Raw genomic sequence first — 22,410 nt, forward strand, 5'->3', positions numbered from 1 at the left:
TTCAGATATCTCTACTGAAACGGCAAACGTGCTTTCAAGCTTGAGAACGGCAAGGAATACAGCGATATAAATGGTATCATTTTATAGCTGCTCTTAGATAGCATTGCCTTAATGCAACCTTTTACTAGCCTACCGTATCGTATCTCTTCATTACCCGCCGTGGCGTCCTTGCTTTTGATTATATCTAAACTTCTGTATAAAAAAGAAGAGCAAGATTCTTCTCCTGAAACTATCTCTCCACTGGTAAACGGGAACCCCAATCCTCCTTCTATTGATATACAGGCTGTGATGACTCCTCCTGTTGTTACCGATCCCGCCGGAGATCCTGAAGTTCAATCAAGTTTAGGGACGTTGAGTGTGTATCTTGCATTATTTCTCATGATTCAACTGACCATAGATCATCATTCATGTACTTAGCGCTGCAAGTGGATGCTCCAATTAATGGTCCAATTTCAATCGCTGATGAGTCAACGTCAGTCAACAGACCAAACGTGGAAAACCCACTCCAGTCATACCTAGGCGAGTTTCTTCTCCGTGTAACCCAGCTTTCCAACGGTTATTAATCAATTGTTTTCAGAGTCTATACACCCGGAGCCATCCAACCATCAGAGGCTTGAGAGTCCACTGGCTGCGCCTTCAACAGATGTCCCCAACGATGGAATAGGTATTTATACTTTCAAGCACTACAAATAAGTAAGCCTACTCATCGATTGTTTTCAAGAGACATCCTCTGGTAATAATGCTTCTACCGAGACACCTCCCGATTACCGTGGCGAGGATGCCGAGAGAGCATACGTTGGTGGAAATACGTCTGATGACGGTGATGAAGACGACGAGAGAGCATTCTTTAGCGCAAATGCGTCAGAGGACGGTGAAGGCGAGAGAGCATTTGTTAACCAAAATATGTCAGAGGAACCTCGTGAAGATATGATGTTGGGTGTGTATTTTAATATCACATACAATGCCAAGTCACTTATTTGTTCGGCACAAGTTATCGAAGACGCCTACGCATCTACTAGTAATGAAAGTGAGGACGGACTCCATGCGTCGAGAACTGCGCGCGACGCTCTCGAATCTTCGTTGAGAATCATCTTTCATGCCGTCGATAGCAGCAAAAACCGATTCATTGAAGCTTTAGAGAGGCTCCCTGACCGTGCAGGGCAGGATTTAAACCCGCTCATTCATTCGGCGCTGGCTGATGAGAAAATCTTAAAATCTATGTTAAGCGTCATCCGCCAGCACAAAATATCGTTGCCCATCTACATGAATCGATGTGGCCTTGTCGATGTTTTTGACTCAGACCTCTCTCCAACCTTCCGACGCACTCAGCATCCACGAGCTTCAACGGATAGGATCCCTTTTTATCCCTGTCGTATTCCAGAGATGCGAGGGCTTCCGTCACATTACTTATTCCCACTTTCACCAACAACCAGAAGAGAGCAAGGAAGTCCCGCTTTGGTCACAACCTATGCAATGTTCGCGCGAAATTTCGACGTATTCACTGGTGGCGCTTTCACAAAACTGACCAGTTGGGATAACATAATAGTTGCAGGAGGGTCTATCTTGGCGTGCGCCACTACCCATTCTGCGAATATTACCGAACGTGACCTGAGGAATTTGTTCCTCATGTCCTCAACGTTTGAGCATGCGAACATTGATGTCTTTCTTTATGATATGTCTGAGGCAGAAGTAAGTTGCTTTACCATATGAATTCACAACCACTTACTTTTGATTTAATATTCAGGCTAAGAGTCGCATTCTCCAGCTCCAGTGTGAGATCGACTCTGCCCTCACCTCGAATTCAATCTGCGTTCGCCGCAAACATTCTATCATGGTTTATTGTCAGTATATTTTCTCATCTATATCTGTATATACCCTGATATCTTTGTTAGCGAGCTGGCCTCAAAAACCTATCAAGATTGCTTTCAGAGTGTATAACTCTCCTGCGGAGATTTTGACAAGCATTGATGTTGATTGTGCAGCAATCCTTTATGATGGTAGTTTTACACATCCAACGCCATAGCGTGAACTTATAAGCGCTAATTACAGGCATTTCGGTCTATGTTACTCCTCGTAGTCTAGCGGCAATCGTAAGGCAATGTAACATGATCGACCTTCAACGATGGTCGCCCGAATACGAATTTAGACTTGCAAAATACGGTGCAAGATCCTACGAAGTTTATATTCCACAGATGGAACGGCGAAAGTTTGTCTACGAAGACGTGAGTCATGTTTGCGCAGATTTGTTTGTAATACGACACTCAAAGGCATGCCTTACTTACAGCACGTCAGTCCAATGGCTCTCTTTTTTAGGCAGAAGGGACTTGCCTTACTGAAAACACTCGAGATGGAATTTATGATTCCATCTCGCTTTGAACGCATGAATCGCATTGCCTGGACTGGACGCTCACAGCCTTTCTTATTCCCTGATAGCTCTCCTACGTCCCAATTTGCAGTCCGTGTCAAGGAGACCATTACCGCAGAAACAATCCTTGCAGATGTTCAGGATTTTGTAAGTTATTTTACTGAGATCCAAAATATACCAATGCTAAAATGTGAGAATGTATAGGATATGCGACTCAGTTCGCCACAGGCGACGATAAACGAGGGTCGTCGGTTGCACCGTCATACAATGTTCGCAGGCTCAATGGAACAATGTCTCGACCAATTTTGCCACGTATGTCCCGATTCTTATGAGAATTCTATTATTCATATTACTATATTTTCTAATATATAGGATTGCCCGGAGCCATTGAGCCGCGAGGAGAAAGACCAAGTTCAAAGAGAAAGAGCCTACATCAGAGGGCCGGTTCAGTATGTTTCTTACTCAACATTGATAGGTGGATAATGACGTCCTTCTAAGGTTCCGTACAGATGACCCAGGTCGTTTTTTTGTGATCCGAGACGACAAAGAAAATGAGGCGCCGGATTTTGACACTTGGCTTATGAGTGCATATGAGAGAGCATGTTAGGTCCTGAGTTCTTAGACTGAGCGTTCAACCGCATCATGGGAGTCGTTGCGCTCAACCGCATGGCGAGATCTCTTCGCGGACGACATGGGATCCCTTACGCGTTCAACCGCGTTCTTTGGCTTTAGTACGTGCTCAACCGCGTTGGTGGAGCCATGTCCGCTTAAGTGGATACATTTTCTGTTATGGATTTTGCTTGCGTACAATTATTTGATGTTGATATAAACTAGTCCTCCGAGTCCCTCTTCGACGAACCTAACATGAAACACCAGAACATTGGGATCTTGCTTTACTATTCATACATCTAAGAAATTGAGAAAGATTGATACCAGAAAATAAATCACAGTGTAACTCACCTTCCCCTCGCACTTTCATCTTCCTCCAAATCGACTCCTTCGTCTACTTGAGCTTCCATATCCAGAAACTGGCGGATTTCTGGATCGACCTGAGAAACATGTGTGAACGAAACCAGTCTTAGCCCTGAGGAATTGTTGCATACCTTGTTCATTTTGTCTATGCGAGGAGGATTATGGTTGTGAATGTCTATCGCTTTACTTTTGTTGCGCGTGCGCGTTACCATGTCGGTTTATCACAACAAATAGAGAGCCTACAGTTCTTATTATATCAATGACATAACCTGACGCATTCTGACATTGCACTCTTGGGTGGGAGTTTATGATATCGACATTGCATTCATTCAATTCTTACAGTTTATGACATCGATGTATACAGATTTTCTTGACTTATCACACTGAACGTAAGAAAAGCGCTAGAATATTATAAATGGTGATATAACCGTGCAGATGATTGGATGTTGTCAGGCAATGAGGGCATGCAGAGGCGTACGAACACTACGCTCACAGTTGAGGGACGGAGTGAGAAGGAAAGCGATCCATCATGTCTGGCACCGCAATATGTACCGTCGGAAATTTCAAGCCGCTCAAGCCGGTGGTGATCTGTGTCCGGCAGAGCGGCATCAAATTTTGAGTGGGATATCATAACGCTGTTGACAAGTTCTCACGCTTTCTTCTCTCTCTCTTCTGACCACCACAGTAGGGTTACTCAGACATCCCGCCCGCGCGCTCGCGCTCCAGCAAATCCGCCCACCGTTGTATACCAAATAGGAGAACCCGTAAGTGCTATAAATTATCTTTGTAGGCTAATAATATTGACGCTCGTTCGAAATCCAGACATGGTATAATCTATACATCCCCGACACTGCGAGTTTGTTCTAGCCAGGTCAACTCTGAGTCTGGCTGCACTCGCATAACCATTTGAGGTGCGACAACATCAGGATCAACGAGTCTGCCTGCTTCGTTATTGTCCCCGGATGCCCGCGCCCAAGACGCAGAGGAGTTCTTCGAAACAGTTCGGGTTATCAGGTACGCGTTTCTCGAAATATCTTTCATGTTTGCTTCGCTGAAATGTATCCATTCAGTTGGTACCCGTTCATAAGTGCTCTTGCGGAAGACAACAGGGCCGGCTCGTTGCACCTTTCTGACTCGGAACGAACGCGCTCAGTATAAGCAATCTCTCTGCAATTGACGACGTCTCTCGAAATGCTTGTTTGCGTCTCTGAAGCGACAATAAACACTCTCGTGTTCCTTGGGCCTTCGACTGTGATATGAACGCAGTCTCTGTAAGTCTTTCCAATTTATTACCGTGTCGCCAGTGTTCAAAGATCCTCTGCGCCTCTAGTGCCGTATCTATTCTTTTCGAGCACCAGCCGCTTTCAACCTGGGTCTGAGTGAGTTCCTTCCGCTTCATCGCTAATTTCTGCATCCGTACTAATGCATACAACAACACACAGGCAGCCATGTTGCCTCTTTGTGGCGATGGAACAACGATCCGCGTATCTGTGTATAGAGACGGAGAATGTCGCGCTGTTGTTGTGTTTTCATCGATGACTGAAACAGTATGTTATTGGCGGGAAACCGACTTTCCGACGGCTAATGTAGTCCCAATTTTATACTCAATTGTTTTAGCAAATATACATCGATTACCCCTTTATAGATTCATAATCATTTCGCTCGTAGACGTTACCTACACCCTCTTTTCTTCTGCGCTTTGTCGACCCATCCTGTTGTTTCATTATGAATTAGTGCACTTTTAATTAATGCTACCACCATTTGGTCATTCTTTGGATCGGTCGCTGTCACCCCTCCCTCGTTTTTTGATTTTGGCATATTTGTGCAAACAACACGTTGCCGATGTAGAGTGAGGATTCGCCTGACACCTCAGAGGAATACATTACCCGAAAGACCGGAAAGGTTCCTATCGTGATCATTACTTCAAACACCGAGAACCCGATTGCAAGTACCTTCCTTTGTTTTCCAGTCTACTATTTCATCAATTACTTTTTATAACAGATGTCTGAACACTTCAGGGTTATCGAAGACATGGAAGACGAAGATATGGTGGAGGACGGACCACCGGACGATCTCTATTTTCATCCTGAACCAGGGAGAGAGTCTCTGTCTGGGGACGAGCAGTGGGTCCCAGGTAGTAGAAAACCTTATCAGCCAGATCCGTTATTCTATGACGCACTATCGGAACGTTCGAGCAATACTCCTCTTCGAGAACGTTCAGAAGAGCCCGACTTGCTTGATACACCTCGACCAAACCGAATTCTAGGGCATGGCGAGGAACCAAATCAACCTATGCCGTTGTCGCCTACCAAGCGAATGAAGCGTACACGGAGTACCTCGCCTGGGCCTGACTCTGAAGACGGCTCCGTTGAAGCAGCTTCAATGGAGGTGTCACCGACGGATAGCAGCGGTCAACTTGAAACGTTGCCAACTGTTCAAAGCCTTGTCGAAGCCGCAGCCGGTCCTTCATCTGACGATCCAATGTCACACCGGGATCAGCTAGTGGATCTCAGGATTTCTCGCAACAAACGGCGTCACAGGCATTTAAAGGTGCCTCAAGAGGCGAAAATTGTCATTTCTAATGAGAAGTTAAGGAAGCAGGTTCGCACTTTGCAGCATTTAGTGCACACTACAGAAGCAGTAAGTGGTAGATCCCACCCGATGAATTCTGCAGCCAACTTTTGCTACAGGGAGAAGTATTGAAAGTAAGACAAGAGAAGGCCGTTCTGCAATTGGGTCTTCATGAGGCCCAAACTCTAATTTCTTCACAAGAGGTAGGTTTAACATCACTCCCATTTCCCTTAAACTGAATATTTTGCAGGACCGGACGGCTGATGTCTCTTCGGAACGAGATGACCTAGAGGTAAAATTGAATACTTCTGAAGTAGGTTTAACCTTTCTGATTGAACTAAATGTATTCACGCTTACATACGCCACCGTAGAAACAACTGGAGACTGTCGAATCAGAGCTAACAGAGGCCCGAGTGAGTAGTAGTGTTTCTTGTCTCTTGATCAGTCATCCTTCATGATGCTTTTGCAGAACAATGTACGAAATCTACTTGCCGATACTGAATCGAAGGACCACATTATATCCAATCTTAATGCCGCTGTAACGTCAAAGACCAAAGAAATTTCCAAGCTAAACGAGATGGTGCAAGCAAGGGATAAAGATCTCTCCGGCCTACTTGCCGCTTTCGAATCCAAGGACGTTGAACTGCGCAAACTCAAGTCTGATATGGTCTCAGCTGAAGCTCACAAGAAGCAATCAGACGTCATTATCGTACGCTTTGGCATCCTTTCTCTTGACCTCATTAATTTTGTTTGCAGTCTGACCTTCGGAAAGAAATGAAGACTACCACCGAGACCTTGAAGGCAGAGGTTCTTACCCAAAAAGCGTCTGTCGAACTTTTGAAACGTTCAGCCGAGGATTCGCTGGAGCAGGCAAAGCGATTGAAAGAAGATGCCTCTACAGAGATGAAAAAGGCGAACCGATTGAGGGAACATTACACCAATGTGAGTAGATTATATCGTGTTTAAGTCATATGCTCCTTACATTTAATTTAGAGTATGAAAAATCTTGACCGACTGATTGAAGAAGCAAGCAACGAAGTGGAAAACGCCCACAACAATTGTTCTGGATTCCAGAGAGCCAGTCAGGAAGCCTCGGCACAGATTGCAGAGTTGAAAGCAAAATTAAAGATCGCCGAAATCAAGCTCCAAGCAATGGCCGTTCCCGTCGACGCAAGTAAGGGCAAAGATAAGGCGCCTACCACCACCGCACCAACGAACGTGGTAAATCGTAAAGTTACCTCCGTGATTAGTAACCGTGGTCTAATGTTTGTCTTTCAGGCCTCTGTCAATACCGGTCAGGATAAAGAAATGCAATCCTCCAATATACCAACAACAGCTGTGGTAAGACAGTTTTCCCCCTGATTGGTAACCGTGATTTAAAGTCCGTTGTGATTTAGGACCACGTCAATTCCGGTAAGGGTAAAGAAAAGGCATCCACCAGCACAGCAACGGTTGTGGTAAGGTGACAATATTCTCCCTGGTAACTGTGATATAACTCTTTTTGCAAGGACGATCATGATTCGAGTATCCCAAACAGAACTGATGTAAGTCGTTGTCTAGCTATTTTGATTGGGTCTGGGACACTTAGGGCCGCAAGGCGGATCATGACACACAAAGAATGGTGCAGGTGCAGATGAAAATACGCCAAGGTTGGCTCTCAAAGTACAAATCTATCAAACCTTCAATGAGTTTCGGCCGTGGAAACGCACAAGCTGGTCTGAGCGGTACACAGACAGGCGAAGATGAGGATGATCCCATGGAAGGGTGGAATGGAGAAATACTCCAGCATGCCTATGATGATAACGACACTTTGAGTGTTAATAAAAAGGGTCAGAAAGGTAAAACGAGTCAATCGATTATTTCCGCCGATTTCTCCATCCATAGAGGGAAGGGATTGCAGATTGTAGAAAGTGAGGACGAGGTTATGTCGCACATGCAGAGCGCAAACGGTGACGACGCTGATGTTGATGGCGATGACGACATTGATCAAGAAGAAGAGGATGAAGAGGAGGATAACGAGGAAGGAGATGAGGATAACGAGGACGAAGATGGGGGTAATGAAGACGAAGGGGAAAGAGCACAAACCGATATCCTCACCAGGACAGGTTCTGCCTCTACACTTGGAGGCCGATACTCGAGAGATGCCTCGCTATCGTTTGTGATGAAAGGCAAGAACGGTACAAAAAGGGAAAAAATTGCGTTAGAGAAGGACAATAAAAAAGTCCGAAAACAATATCTTGTAAGATTTTTTTTTGCCAATGTCAATGGATGCTGACCGGAAGATAGGCCCTCATTCGCAGCGTCGTGAAGGACAAATTTGGCGTAGAACGAGACCCGGATTTTGTCAATCACATACCACCAAGTCCCGGCGACATTATGCGATTCGAAACCACGATGCGCCCAGAAGATGGCCCCAAGATAGCAGATCTCCGCATTGACATGAAGGGCGAAATATCCAGCGATTGGAACGAAGAACTCGTATCTATACTGGTTACATTTGCGACCAACAGAAAGGTCTCGCAATTCCCTGACCTTCCTCATCGGCCCCAAGACTACCTAGCTCAAATGTTCTTTCAAAAGCTGGAGCGCGTAAGGACCTTTTGGAGGAATAACCAGCCTCGGGCTACCGATCTGGGAACAATAGAAACCAACGCCGAAAGGGAAGCAAGAGTGGAGGCAAAAAGGAAAAAAGATGAGAAAAGGAGTCGAAAGAATAGTAGACGTGCAAACGTGCGTGTTTCACGGTCTATGTAATTCAACAACTGATATAATCATACAGAAATATTTCGACCGTTTATTCACAGTCCGAAGGAAGATCGAAGAAAGCGAGAAAAGGGGCGACACCGCGATGTTTATCCTATGGAGCCGTTTGCTGTCACTTCTCGAGGCCCTAGAGGAAGATGGAATGAGCTCGGAGGACTCTGAAGCTGACGATGGGGAGGCCGTATATCATGTCAGGCAGATGCCGTATCGTCGCAACGTTGACAAGCATATGGCAATCATCGACGCTGAAACAAAGCGTTATAGAGGCGCCGTCACTACTCAAGGCTCAAACAAATTACGACGAATTAGAGGGGAAGATATATTTTCCCTTCGCAGACCTTTCGTCGGGAAACCGAGACCACTTTATGCACCGCCTTGGTTAAAACAGCAGACCCGAACGACTATCAACAGGCTGAAAATTCCAGAAAAACATCCATTCAAATTTTTCGAGATCAAGGTGCCGGACCCGAGTGCATGAGTAGTCATTTCTGTTAGCTCAAATCGTGCAGTCATTAGTAACTATTGAAAATGATATGATCTTCGGCCTGATAATATGTACCTGTAATTATACCGCCAGTTGCATGAACCTTTGATCACGAATCATGTTAGACAAAAGAGGTACGATACTTAGTACGATGGTAGAATCGACTGAATTAGACTATATGCTACCTGTTAGACAAAACAGGTATGATACTGTGTATGCGTAAGTAATGGATTTCAATAAAAATTATGTATTCAAGTATGTAGAAAGCATATATACACATCAGTGCCTTTAAAATTTGAGTAAGTGCTATCAATTCAGTAGAATCCGTCTGGATGTTATCTGCCAGCCGAGGTGCCGCAACACAGCCACATTTATGTACTTGTGCATTCAATTCACGCTCGACGGGCATTCTGGTTTGTTTTTTTTGAGGCTTTTTGGGTGATATTATGGATTGTATGGACATTAAATGATACCCATGGGTAAAAAAATATCATAGCAATTCACAGTACAGACAAAGTAAAAGATACATATTTACTTAGACTACTTCTCAGATGCGCATCAGTGCGAAATTTTGAAAATTAGCCTCTTGTTTCACACAATATTTCACAAAATTTGTGTTTGTGACAATCCATACATATTGTCAAGCACTTTCAACTCATTTTTCTTCAAAATTTTGATTGAAAGAAAGCATTGTGACATCAACTAAACAGACAGTAGATTACAATGCAATATAAACCAATACAATAATTTTTTAGTCTTACAAATCCACCCAATTTTTGGGGCCCGGTTTACAATGTCAAGCAATATCTTTATTAGCTTTAAAATATCCAAACAATTATTTGTTTTACCCTGCAAATTCAAGTAAGAATTTTTGTATGTTTATGACAAGTCTGGTTGACTGACCATTACATAACCGGTTGACATAGGGGCCGTATGTCTTGGCCTGGCGCATGTGTTAAATATAACATATGATCGCTCATTTGAAGTTCCAATCACGGTAGGTGTTATATTTCTATACGTATACATCAAATAAGAATACTAATCTGTTCAAAATTTGTCAATATCAAGCTCATTGTCGACAATGATGACCAAAAAGGGCGTGGAAAAGCGTGCCGCAGTTGTCAACAATGGTGGCGCACCAAGGGGGTGCCGGTGTTCAAAATTTGGACACCACCTAGGTAGGTAGGTTGGCTGATCAGCCCCCCAAAAAAAATGTACCATATTTTTTTTGTCTAATTTCTGAGGAATTTTACGGTCCAAAGTTGTCTGTAATCAAGTTTAGAGCATTTTGGACTATATTTCATAGATAAATTATGTTTTTTAAACAAACACAATACCAATCTCGTTGAAATTTAGGTTAAAATCTTCATGATAGGTGGCTGGGCTTCAAGCAACACAGATATTTGACCTAATTTTGACTGAGATCATTGATTTACCATCTGGACGACTGCTCAATCTGGTGGATGCATACACAATCTGCCCTGACTGCCAAAAGGCTATTAAGTGTGGTTTCGGAGGATCAAAGAACCTAAATCTACGCCATTGAGGAACAGCCAAATGTAAAGCCGCAGCAGCAAAGCTATCCACAAAGCCCAAGTTGAAGGACTCGTCACTCAAAGGTTTTTTTATGAAACAAGGACCAGCATTAGTCTGTATACCTACTACAACAGCTCTTCTAGTAATCCTACCCAAAGACACTCCACTTTGCGAGGCTACAACAACAGACAATGTTCCGAGCCAGCCATCTCTCTCTGTAACCCCAGAACCCAAACTTTTCAATGTCTTGGCCCTTGGCAATTCCCATTTTAGGCAAATTTGATTGTTATGTAATGGTCACGAGGTAGGTAGGTTGCCCAAATTACCTCGAAATAAAAAATATGAGGTCATGTTTTTTTTTTGAATCCAGTACCCCCTTGCGGTGCGCTTTTTCTTTTTAACACCACTGTTAGGAATTGACTTAAGTCAAGAGAGAAGAGTGTCCAAAGACCAAGTTGATATCAAAGCTGGGGTCTGACTACTGACCCCAGGACCCTATATATACATGGAGACCAGAGTAACTACTTCCCGGACCAGAGTACTCGACATGTGACAACTATCAATAGATGAAACAGGAGAACAATAGACGTGGGACCAAACACAAAGATAGAACAAGGCATGACAGCGTGGGACCATAACAGATAACGATAACGGATAGGGGTGGCACCAATATGTACCCTGACATTACCTCCCCTCTAAAGGTTGGTGTCCCAACGACCTGGTCTTCACCGTGGACGGTTTGCACCAAAGACACGAGGCGGTCCACCGCCACGACGCGCGGTCTGAATTCCCTCCCTAGGCTGAATAGGCCCAAGACGAGAGTAACCGTCAGAGTGTTGCTGCGGAGCCCTGAGAGCGTCCACCTCCATAGGCAAACCAGGGGCGAGTGACAAAGATAGGCTGGAGCGAGTGTTAATAGCCGTAGGAGTGGGCGAATGCGGAAAAGCCATCCCGGAACGGGATGTCTGCGTAGTTGGGGTAGAGCTTGAGGTTGGAGTAGGAGAAGGAGGTTCAACGACAAGGGTAGGAGGGGTGGCAGTGGGCGCAGGAGGCTGTTTAGGCTTCTTGGACCTAGGGTTGCGGATGCGACAACGGGCAATCCGCTTGCTGATAGCAGAAAGAGCATCACCAACTTTACGAGTGGTGCCCCTGATAGTAACGGCACGCAACCGGAGGTGACAACGGGGGAGACCGAGATCTTTGCATGCAAGATGTCGTGGATTTGGCATAAGCCAGTTTCCGCGTGCTCTATGATGTGGCCAGCCTGTTCGTCCGCAATAGACAGGGTAGCGACAATCTTCTCAAGGGCGGCTTTGGTAGTAGTAGAGCGGATGGATTAGGAGTGCGGGGGCCCTGTAGTAGGGGTAGAGGTAGGTGCAGCCGGGTGTTCCTTCCTAGAGGTGCGTCAAGCGCGAGATGCGCGAGCAGAGGGAGTGGGAGCGGCAGGCGGTTTGGGTAGGGAGGCCGTGAGGTGTTCAAGTTTAGACTTGATGGCAGACAGTCGGTCATCAACCTTTTTATTGGCATCAAACCTGACTTGCTACGCCCTAAAGCGGAGGGCAAAACGGTCCTTGAGGGACATTGTTATAAACCCATCGTAAGGCGAAGGAGGGTTGGCCATAGAGTATAGTAGGTGGAGGCAAGGTAGAATGGAGTAGACGAGCGCTGCAGTGGATAGAGTACTAGGGCAATATTGGGTAGCTTCGATATGCTGTTAGGAATCGACTTAAGTCAAGAAAGAAGAATGCCCAAAGACCAAGTTGATATTGAAGCTGGGGTCTGACTACTGACCCTAGGACCCTATATATACATGGAGACCGGAGTAACTACTTCCCGGACCAGAGTACTCAACATGTAACAACTATCAATAGATGAAACAGGAGAACGATAGACGTGGGACCAAACACAAAGATAGAACAAGGCATGATAGCATGGGACCGTAACAAATAACGATAACAGATAGGGGTGGCACCAATATGTACCCTGACAACCACCACCACAACTACCACAACCAAAACCCGCCACAGCGTGCCAGCAACTTGTCACCACCACCATATAACGGCATCAGCAGAGATAACCAAAGACTGGAAATGGATGAGAATGGTGAGTTTTTAATATTAAAAGCATGAACTCACTGTTAATTTTTTTTTGTACTCCAAGGAGTACAATTCGGCCTTGCAATCAATCGCGACAGCCTCAGGCTTAACATTGCCGTTAATGGCCACAACAGGCATACCAACATTGGTGTCAATATCGATACCGACAACAAGATTGAGATAGTGCTCAGTGTCAATGAGCCAGCAACCAGGCAAGTCAACACCAAACCCATCACTTTGACCAATGGCCAAATTCAAGAGTGGGAGGGAACAGGTCAACCAGTAGTTGTTGTCGCAAATTGTATTGAGACATTGAGGACCGTCAAAGGCAGCAACATCGAGATGCATGATGGGGAGGGGGATGATCAAGACATCGAGATGGAATAAATGAACTGTTGGACAGGCACTCAGAGTTTAATGTATAGTGCACAGGTACAACAATGAAAACTTGTTTTATTTTTCAAAATACATCCATGTGAGATTTGTATACCCCTCCCTCCCCATATCAATGCCTCTTTGTGTCTGGACAAACACGCAGATGTAGACCGCTGTGTGCTGTACCACAGATTAATGCCATATTTCTCTACCACATCCAATTTGCACAGCGTAATGCTGTTGTTGGTGCTGTGCAAGAATCACTCTGGATGAACAGTTAGTGTGCAGAGGCGGGTTCAGGATGCAGGGTTGACTCTACAGCAGATGGTGAATGGCACAGGATGCGCAGTAAGTGCACAGTTGTGATGGGTGTGAACAGAGATACTCACAGCAGGAGCTGCTGCTGCAGTATTTTCCTCAGGACTTGATGTCAGGAGTCGTCTTTTCACCTTGAGCCGTTGTCAACGCTGTTTGATATGTTTCTGTTGCGTCTTTGGAGTTTCATTGGCAATAGAAGCACTGGTGGAGAGTGTTAACGCTGAGTGGGAGGGTTGATGAGTATTGGGTGGGAGTAGTGATATAGGAGGGGCAGATTGAAGGGACTGGAGACACAATGAGCAACATTAAGCATCACAGTGAGCATGATTGACACACCTTGGAAGTGCACTGCTGCTATCCTGCTTCCACAGATGTTGAGTCAACAATGTGCCAACGCCGACGCTTGCTCGTCGCTACGCAGAGAGGCAAGTCGGGCCCTACACAACGCACTGGATAAGTAAGGATAGAAGGGGAAATGCATGGCAAGTGAAAGGAGAGAGAGATAGCAGTATTAAAAAAAGAAGAGGCAGGTGTAAAAGAACTGAACTACAACTTGACAATCTCAATGAATTGGGTGAAAATGCTGAGCATGTTGAAAAAGAGGTCGGCAGCAGTTGCGGTAATTCAAGTCACCTCCTTTGTCAATGAGTATTGGTAGCACAATTTCTTCCCAAAAAGAGGATGTACCTTTCCACATGTAACCTCACTTGCATCCGCAACCATTGCAAGCGTTGTGATTGCCTGCTCCTGCACATACCACCTCACCTGCGTCTGGTCACTGCTTGGATTCAACAACTTCAGCAATTGTTCAACAATTGGCTCAAGGTAGAGAAGAAAGGTATCACGCTCGACGCCCTTGCAGAAGTTGATAAGTGCCAACACGGTGTGCACATAGACTTGTGGTTCAGGGTCTTTGAGGGCAGGGATGAGGACAGCAAAGAGTTGGCGGTGGAAGCAGTCTTGGATGATTGCCTGGCCATGTAATGATATCAGAATTTATTACTCTTAATTCTCATCAAAGAATAGAGGAGCGTACCTTAAGATCTGTACACAATTGTCCTCTACGTGTAGTAAATCCAGTCAGTCAACATCCAAGGTGGCAATCCAAAGATATAACAAGAAAAACAAAAAAATTGATGCAAAATGCACAGTGACATTGCTAAAGAGGCAAAACAAGAAAAATCAAAAACTTACATATACTGGCACGCTGTATACTGGACGCGAGGATGTGAATTGTTAAACATGGGTGTCACAAGGCTACATCACACAGCATTAGCACTGGCCAGAAAACCAAAAACATTAAATTTTAATACACTCAACAATTTTCTCCAGTTCCTTATGCATAACCTGCAAGTACAGAATTCAGTACAGTAAGATAACAAGTAAACTGTGGCTGCACAAACGTACCTTGCCAGTCTCTTCTCCAAATCAACCCAGCATGCCTCATGCGCCAATCATAGCTTGCCATACTGCTGGCGCTGATACATATTTGATAGAAAAATATGTATTGGTAATTATGTTTCCTGTTAGTTTTTGACATATTTTTCTTGTATATAGAGTCTGGGGTTACCCAATTAGGGAAGCCCAAAGCCTATATTCCAATAAAATACGTCAAAAAAATGTAGGAAACATAATTACTAGGTCTTATTTTCTTTGAAAATATATATGAGCACCAGTGGTGCCATCATCAATGGAATATACTGTACAAGCAAAATAGTGAATATACATGCAGTTAAAACACGCAAAAAATTGAAAAATCAAGAAGTACAGCATACCTGGAACACAAGTGGCAAAATTGCATGTCCACCCATCACACACGCGAGCCTGTCCAAACTCTGCTTGTACAGTGTGGGAGGTGCATCTGTCTCTGCTAGACTTGAAGCAGTCAAGGGCTGTCAAAGATTGCATAAGTCAAAGATGCAAAGACAAAGTCAGAGCCTGACAAAACATGTGTTTCTTGTGCACCCGCCACCACCCAACGTCCCGGATCAATCAAGGAGAGCAGTGATGAAAGCGCAGAAGTGCGGGTTTTGTCAGGGTACGTATTGGTGCCACCCCTATCCGTTATTGTTATCTGTTATGGTCCCACGCTGTCATGCCTTGTTCTATCTTTGTGTTTGGTCCCACGTCTATCATTCTCCTGTTTCATCTATTGATAGTTGTCATATGTCGAGTACTCTGGTCCGGGAAGTAGTTACTCCGGTCTCCATGTATATATAGGGTCCTGGGGTCAGTAGTCAGACCCCAGCTTCAATATCAACTTGGTCTTTGGGCATTCTTCTCTTTTGACTTAAGTCGATTCCTAACAGGTTTAGACTCTCAAGAGCGCCACATCTTCTGGTGGGGGCAAGGAAGATATCAAGAATTGTCCTGGCAGCATTGTCACAAGAAGGATTACATTTGACTGTGTGTGTGAGGATACAAAAACAATGACAACACAGATGCGGATGCGTTCTACAAGTCATGTGTGGTGTCTGGTCTGAATGAATAGGTTTGGGGGTGCTCTCAGAATGCAGGCTATAATGCGCAGTGAGGCAGAAGAGATGCCGCATTGGGGGCATTTGCATTGCCACGGTGCGCATCAAGAGTAATCTTGGATGCACATCAAATGTGTTGCTACTGCTAATGCACATCAGCCATATTGCCAATGTGCGCATTAGCGGGATACGCATCAAACGCCGTGGCGCGCGCATACACAGCACACACGTGGTGCGCGCATACACATTTGATGCGTATCTGTTCCCACTCCCCCTATATTCATGAGAAGGCAACAAAGACATGACACCAAACTCTGAATAGTGAGGATGTGGGGGTGGGGACACATATGAGCTTGTCCTATAGTTCTGGTTCTGGGTTGAAAAAGAAGGCAGAAACTGTGATTCAGGGCATGGATACATATATGGGTGTGGATATTGTTGTTGAGTATAAATACATTGTGAGTAGTGGTGTAAATCCGTGAATAAAGAAACAAGAAAAAAGTGCTACCTATCTACAAGGATTCTTGGTTACAGGGATATGTTTATGGACAAATGCCGCTGACCAAGCTTGCACCAATTCCCTTAGAACACAGACTGGCTTATTTTTGAGAAGGCTCTTCTAGTCTTGAAGTGTTAAAGGTTGCGCTTTGCCATTTTGAATTAATTCCAGCCTAGTTTGGTACTAGTACTTGTTGTGTTCAGTCTATTCTAGCCATCCTATCCCATTTCTGTTGATTTCATTCCATACCGCAGGGGGAGGAAACCAAGACTTGACTCCAACCTGATTTTTAAAATCTAAAAACTACATTAAATAGAGCTGTTAGTTAAATGTAGTGAACACTTACCCGTCATGAGAGAATACGACCCGATAATAATTGCAATTTCGTGTTTTGTAAGCCCGTCATTGCAGTAAGCCAGCAACTTGGCCTCTGGATTAGCAACATATCTGCGTCCATTTCTCAGTAACTCTACTGATGGGCCTTGCAGAACAGACTCTGTGCTCAGAAACTCTTTGGCTATTTGTCCTATTATTCTACCCATGAGTAGCGCCACACAACCGTGTTGTTGGTCTAATATCCATCGCGAAAACCGCCAAAAACATGCATTGCCTTTGTACCCTTTTAAGGTAAGTCAGGAATTAGCCGACCTTACCAAGCCAATCAAAACATTTGTTGACCTTGGATTGCCTTTGAAAGGTTAGTGAATTATTAACTGATCTTTGCTTGGGATTTTAATATCTGTTCTTATTGTAAGTCATAGCAAAATATTTCAGATGTATGTATAATCAGAGAATTATAAATTCTACCTTATTTTCCAATATAATTATATGCTTTGCCTTATATTGTGTTGTAAAGCTTTAGAAAAATATTTCCTTGTTAATGAAATCTTACCTGAAAATTGAAAGGCAAACCAATATCTAGATTAGTAGTGTAGGTTATTCATTGATTTTTAGTTATTATATTGATTGTTCAATATTTATAACCACGGGGCGCTCCTCACTGCTCAGAGCAAGCTCAGAGACAAAGTTCCGTGAGAGATCACATGACATAGAGTCAGACATTGGGGCCACGGAAATTGGGGACGGGGACTCTAAAAGACCGTCGCACAACTCAAAACAACTCTGTCAAGGCTTTTCACTTCCCCATCTTCAAGAAATTAAATGGTAAGAATTTCTTCCTAACTTGTGAGATTCCTGCCGTATAACCTCTAGCAAGTATACAGTTCCAACAGTACTAGCACACATGTGGGACTGGGTTTGGCTGGTCAGATAGTAAGTGCACATCATATTCTGTACCATCTATTCCACAATGTACTCATTTTCAACACGAAGGTGACCGACTATCTGATTCTCGCACTCGGTCTCGTTCTTGCACTTGGTCTCATTCTCGCACTCGGTCTCGTTCTCGCACTCGCACTCGCACTCGGTCTCGTTCTCGCTTTTAGCATAGTTTTTTTGCTCTGCTGTTTTGACTTCTACAGTAGCTTTTTTTACTACACGTGTATTTGTATTCAGTTGGTTAATAAGCAATTTGTACATTTCTGGATACCGGCGGCCAAGCCAGAAAGAGTGAAATAAGATTCATTAATGAGCGCACATCTTTGCAAAGTTACCCAGCTTTGCAAGGGCAATTAAAGATTTGCCCTGCCTTCAAAGGTCAACTAAGAATGACCAAAAGTTACAAAGGATTCGCAATGTTGCTAATTATAACGTGTCCTTACTTGTAAGTGCTTACAAGTAAGGCCATTTATAATCTTTGTGTCCTTAGTGTCATTTGTTACCTTTATTAGCAATGTATTATCTGGCAAACTTATGGCGGTTTTCGCGATGTCTGCCAACAGGCCAGCATTGAGGACTCATAGTTGTTGTTGGTAAACTTGTAGCTGACTTTGCGGTAAAAGGTAATTTCCTTGTAGGGTTGATGCATTTGAACCACATTTTTACGCCCAACAAGAGTTCAAAATTGCACTCCTTTGGACAAAAGTCTGTGTGCTACACTGACAACTGTATGCCTGGGATGGGACTGGAAGATGCGTAAGACATATAAAGCAGCCTCTGGGTTTTGACTCCAATACTCCAATCAGCAAACATTCTGTTGGATTCTTCCTGAGGTGCACGTATGTTGTGATGAGCGAAAACAAATAGATTTGGGATGGGCTAGTAGATGAGGCTAAGATTCCCTAAAACTTGAGGGGATAGGTAATTTTGCAGGTGAAGATTGTGAATGTCTTGAGGGAGCGGTCGGTCAGTTGACCCCATCAAACCATTATGAAACTGGCAGATGAGTTGATGATCTGTGTTTGAGACAAACTGTTCTGCCCCGTCCTTCCTAAACCCAAAGTATTGACAGGCATGTTTCCAGCCTTCTGGTGTCTTATCCTCATTCTTTGGGACTACAGAGGCTACAAATCCATAGCTGTATCACAAATTGGAGATGAGGTCGGCAGTGTCCCAATCGTAATCATGGATTTTGGAACCTTCATCAGTGTTGGTATTTATGGTGGAGGGGCCCAGCTCTGGACAATGTACCAAAGGCTGGGAAGGCCCCTCCTAAGATTTCTCCATGTCCATATGGAATGTTTTGTACTGAGTGAGATTCATGAGGAGAAGTCGCACTACCTGAGAAAGTGTCAATAGAGTCTACACAGGGTTCTGGGATGATGGGAACAGATTCCACACAGGGTACATTGTTGTTGGGGATGATGGACTAGAGATTGATACGGGCGGCATGGATAGAATAGTTGTAGACATAACCGTCCTTCCTAGGAGGGAGGTCCACAAATTGCAAATATTTTTGTGGCAAATCCACTTCATCAAAAATGTTCCACTTGTTTGAGACTGCATTGTATGTTCGTTGAGAGGGAGGCACCTTTGCGAACAGTCTCTTGTGCTTTGATCAAAGGAGGCAAACTTGCATGTATAATTCTTTTCCCCCCGGCGTTGAGGACCTCCTCTCTTTTAAGTCTTTTGATCTTTGCATCCTTGGTCTCAGTTGCAATGATAAGGCACTGGTTTCTCTTGCGTTTCTCCAAGAATATTGAAACATGGTTGTACAAATCTCCTCTCTGGTGGTAATCACCTTTGTCCATCCAACCATGAGTGGGGAGATTTGCTATGGCTTGCTTGGCCTCTGCAAGGTCCATGTTCATGGCTCAGCTTACTATTTCCCTCAACTCTGCAACCATGGCCTCCACTTGGTTCTCCTCCATAGCCGGCTTGATCTTGTTGGTTTGCAAAGCAAATTTTTCAAACATATATTTTGTGATCAATGACATACTGTGTTCCATTCTCAATATATGTTTGGTGGAGTGCAGCGGGTGATTATGAAATTGAAAGTAGGACCTAAGAATTAGGCCAGTGAGAGAAACACTGGAGAATTGGTTCAGAAACTTCTCAAGGGCATCCTGAACAAGATTTGCAGGAGGCTCAAGATAGCGAAGGGTGGGGTTGTTTATGATGGCTTGTTCTGCAATGGCACACCATGGAAAGAAAACAAGAATCTGCTAGTCCAGGAAGAACTGTATCTCGGGCCTCTGATTGACATATTCATACCAGAGAATAATTATCCCAGCACGCTCAGTGTTGGGTGAGAATACATACACTGGCAATGTCAAAAGCCTGTCCAACCAGGATTGCTGTAGCATTGGAACCTTCTTGAGCAGCCTGGTATACCATTGGGGTAGTAACTTGCCCTTCTCTCTCACCATCTTTTCTGCACAATACTTGTCATACTTTGCACTTGCAGCAAAATATGCAAAGAATCCCATTCATACGGCAAACCAATCTTGCGCCAATTTAATCTGGCAATAAGCTTCTTCTTTTGATGTGTAGGGCTTATCAAGGGGTACGTGCTGGCAAATGCCGGCATACAGGGTGGGGGGAAGGGGGGGCAGACTAGGCTTATCCAAATTAAAAGTCGCTTTAATTTCATAATTGTTTTTATCCAATTTTGAAGCACGGTACATGTAATAAAACCACTCTACGGTCATTTTATTACTATTCCAGCTTTCTAAAGGTCGTTGTCAGTTGTCATTATAGGTTGCATTGCAGATTTGTTGCATTTTGCAGCAATGATCAGGGGTATTACGTGCATATCTTGTCACAGTCACAGAATGTCATTGTACTTGATTTTGCCATGATCAACAAACAACTTCCCGCTGCTTTCCAATTATATCCACCCTCGTGAACCATCGCCGTTCTGCTACTCAAATCTTGTACATTGTAGTGGGCGTTGGAAATATCAATAGCTGGCAGAGGTAAGTCACTGCATCCTTACCCTAGTAACTCTAGCTGAAAGTGCACCACCAGGCATTTTATACATTTATTCCCTTCCCCCATTTTTCTATCGTCCACATCACACATTGGGGGCACAATGGATGCATGTGTATTGATGATGAATGCAGAAAAAATGGAGGAGGTAGAGTGAATGGTATTAAAAAGCGCAGGTGTTACATCTAGTCCCTAGTAATGTCCGGTACTCCTACTTATTTAGGAGATTATTTGTGAATGCGTGCACCTACACGTGACTACTTATTGCCAATTTAGGAAGGGGGAGGGGGGGGAGGGGTCTTGGAGTCCTTATCCAAATTAAACAACCCCGTGTGCCAAATTTTTTTTTTGAGTACCCCTTGGGGCTTATTGTATTTAAAGATGGAAGGTGAGGATGGTTGACTGGCTGGTATGTGGTACTATAGCTTCATTTTGTGCGCAGCTTCCAGTAAACATTGCTCCTTAAACCGCCAATGCTTTATAGTATGAATTTCAAGCTGGTAGAGAGTGGGACCAGGTGGAGTATTATAGCTAGGAGTTACATCCAGCTTAGGCTGCCAGGTAAAGGTGTCGAAAGGGTCGGAGATGAAGGATGGGTTAAGGGGTATAAAGGACATCCACCCAAAGGTGTTTGTCCACCAGACAGGATGCTTGACAGAGGTGGGATCTAGCTCTGCACGTTTGGAGAATGGGTGGGGGTGATTCTGCTCTGGGGCCTTGATACAGACTGGTTGGTTACAATTGGGAGAGTAGTAGATTATACCATCTTGTAGAAAGATGGAGCCTTTGGACTAGTCAAAGGTGGGCAAAGTCTGTTGTACGTAGAATTAGCAACCAAGTACAATTTGATATTGTAAGATACATACGGGAGGCATTCTGAACAGTCACTGGCAGGGGAGTAGGAATTCCAATTTGTCAGTGTGTACTGCCTGGCAATAAGCTTGGATAGTGTCTTGCATTCTTCCCTAGCAATGAGCCTGGGTAGTTTGCACGTTCTGCCCTAGCAATGAGCCTGGGTAGTTTGTGTGTACTGCCCTAGCAATGAGTCTGGGTAGTGTCTTGCATTCTTCCCTAGCAATAAGCCTGAGTAGTTTGTGTGTACTGCCCAAGCAATGAGCCTGGGTAGTAAAGAAGAATCAATGACACAGAACATGTTGAGATCACCACACATGTTGGAGTTGGAAATTGCCATCAGGCGGAATCTGAATTTGGATAGGGTTCTGTTTGTTGGCTCTGTTTACTTCCGCACCACTACCACTCTTCAACCCATGGAGATACCTGGGGGTTTGTTGGATGTGCGTGTTTATACCCCTTCTCATTGTCAAAAGCCCTGGCCACCAACTTCAATACACGTGTGTACCTGGCTATGGTGATTCCATAGTCTGGAGAATTCTGGGACCTCTGTGCTGGGTTGACCCCTCCATCCAAAGGGACCTTGTTGGGATATGTAATTTTGGCTATTTTTATCCTCTAACAGCTCGCTGTTGATGGCGATTGCGCCTCTTTTGCCCACTAGTTATGGCAATGGCGCGGAATAGCGTGGACATCTGTGCCTCCTCAGGTGTCCATTACATAACCACTGTGCTCGGTATATGCGGAAGGGAGTTTTTTTCATCCCTTTTCTTCCTGTACCACCACCATGCTCACCCCTACCCAGATTGAAAAAGCCCTCACAGCTATCAAGA

The 22,410-nt window shown here is 44.4% G+C and overlaps 6 protein-coding genes across 6 annotated transcripts; 3 read left to right on the forward strand and 3 right to left on the reverse strand.

Annotated features, from left to right (window-relative positions):
* Window positions 1–111: 111 nt before the first annotated feature.
* On the forward strand, window positions 112–2,972 carry JR316_0009341 (uncharacterized protein; the record flags this gene model as incomplete). Its single annotated transcript, XM_047895045.1, has 11 exons — window positions 112–355; window positions 418–555; window positions 578–664; window positions 722–1,689; window positions 1,745–1,841; window positions 1,893–1,997; window positions 2,050–2,222; window positions 2,318–2,512; window positions 2,584–2,677; window positions 2,738–2,814; window positions 2,841–2,972. The coding sequence occupies 11 exons, from the start codon at window positions 112–114 to the stop codon at window positions 2,970–2,972; spliced, it is 2,310 nt and encodes a 769-aa protein (XP_047746504.1).
* A 203-nt stretch (window positions 2,973–3,175) lies between these two features.
* Window positions 3,176–3,549, reverse strand: JR316_0009342 (uncharacterized protein; the record flags this gene model as incomplete). The annotated part of the gene is made up of 3 exons (XM_047895046.1): window positions 3,176–3,224; window positions 3,326–3,414; window positions 3,469–3,549. 3 exons carry the CDS (start codon window positions 3,547–3,549, stop codon window positions 3,176–3,178), a joined length of 219 nt encoding a protein of 72 aa, XP_047746505.1.
* Window positions 3,550–5,338: 1,789 nt separating this feature from the next.
* JR316_0009343 (uncharacterized protein) lies at window positions 5,339–9,149 on the forward strand (the record flags this gene model as incomplete). Its single annotated transcript, XM_047895047.1, has 13 exons — window positions 5,339–5,977; window positions 6,028–6,111; window positions 6,159–6,200; window positions 6,280–6,321; window positions 6,378–6,617; window positions 6,665–6,850; window positions 6,902–7,129; window positions 7,187–7,249; window positions 7,306–7,365; window positions 7,417–7,452; window positions 7,497–8,147; window positions 8,195–8,638; window positions 8,688–9,149. The coding sequence occupies 13 exons, from the start codon at window positions 5,339–5,341 to the stop codon at window positions 9,147–9,149; spliced, it is 3,177 nt and encodes a 1,058-aa protein (XP_047746506.1).
* Window positions 9,150–11,186: 2,037 nt separating this feature from the next.
* On the reverse strand, window positions 11,187–11,920 carry JR316_0009344 (uncharacterized protein; the record flags this gene model as incomplete). The annotated part of the gene is made up of 2 exons (XM_047895048.1): window positions 11,187–11,247; window positions 11,421–11,920. 2 exons carry the CDS (start codon window positions 11,918–11,920, stop codon window positions 11,187–11,189), a joined length of 561 nt encoding a protein of 186 aa, XP_047746507.1.
* Window positions 11,921–12,781: 861 nt separating this feature from the next.
* Window positions 12,782–13,174, forward strand: JR316_0009345 (uncharacterized protein; the record flags this gene model as incomplete). The annotated part of the gene is made up of 2 exons (XM_047895049.1): window positions 12,782–12,794; window positions 12,852–13,174. The coding sequence occupies 2 exons, from the start codon at window positions 12,782–12,784 to the stop codon at window positions 13,172–13,174; spliced, it is 336 nt and encodes a 111-aa protein (XP_047746508.1).
* A 930-nt stretch (window positions 13,175–14,104) lies between these two features.
* JR316_0009346 (uncharacterized protein) lies at window positions 14,105–14,948 on the reverse strand (the record flags this gene model as incomplete). Its single annotated transcript, XM_047895050.1, has 2 exons — window positions 14,105–14,439; window positions 14,888–14,948. 2 exons carry the CDS (start codon window positions 14,946–14,948, stop codon window positions 14,105–14,107), a joined length of 396 nt encoding a protein of 131 aa, XP_047746509.1.
* Between the last annotated feature and the right edge of the window lie 7,462 nt (window positions 14,949–22,410).

This window comes from Psilocybe cubensis, chromosome 8, assembly GCF_017499595.1.
Source record: "Psilocybe cubensis strain MGC-MH-2018 chromosome 8, whole genome shotgun sequence".
Taxonomy (NCBI): Eukaryota; Fungi; Basidiomycota; class Agaricomycetes; order Agaricales; family Agrocybaceae; genus Psilocybe; species Psilocybe cubensis.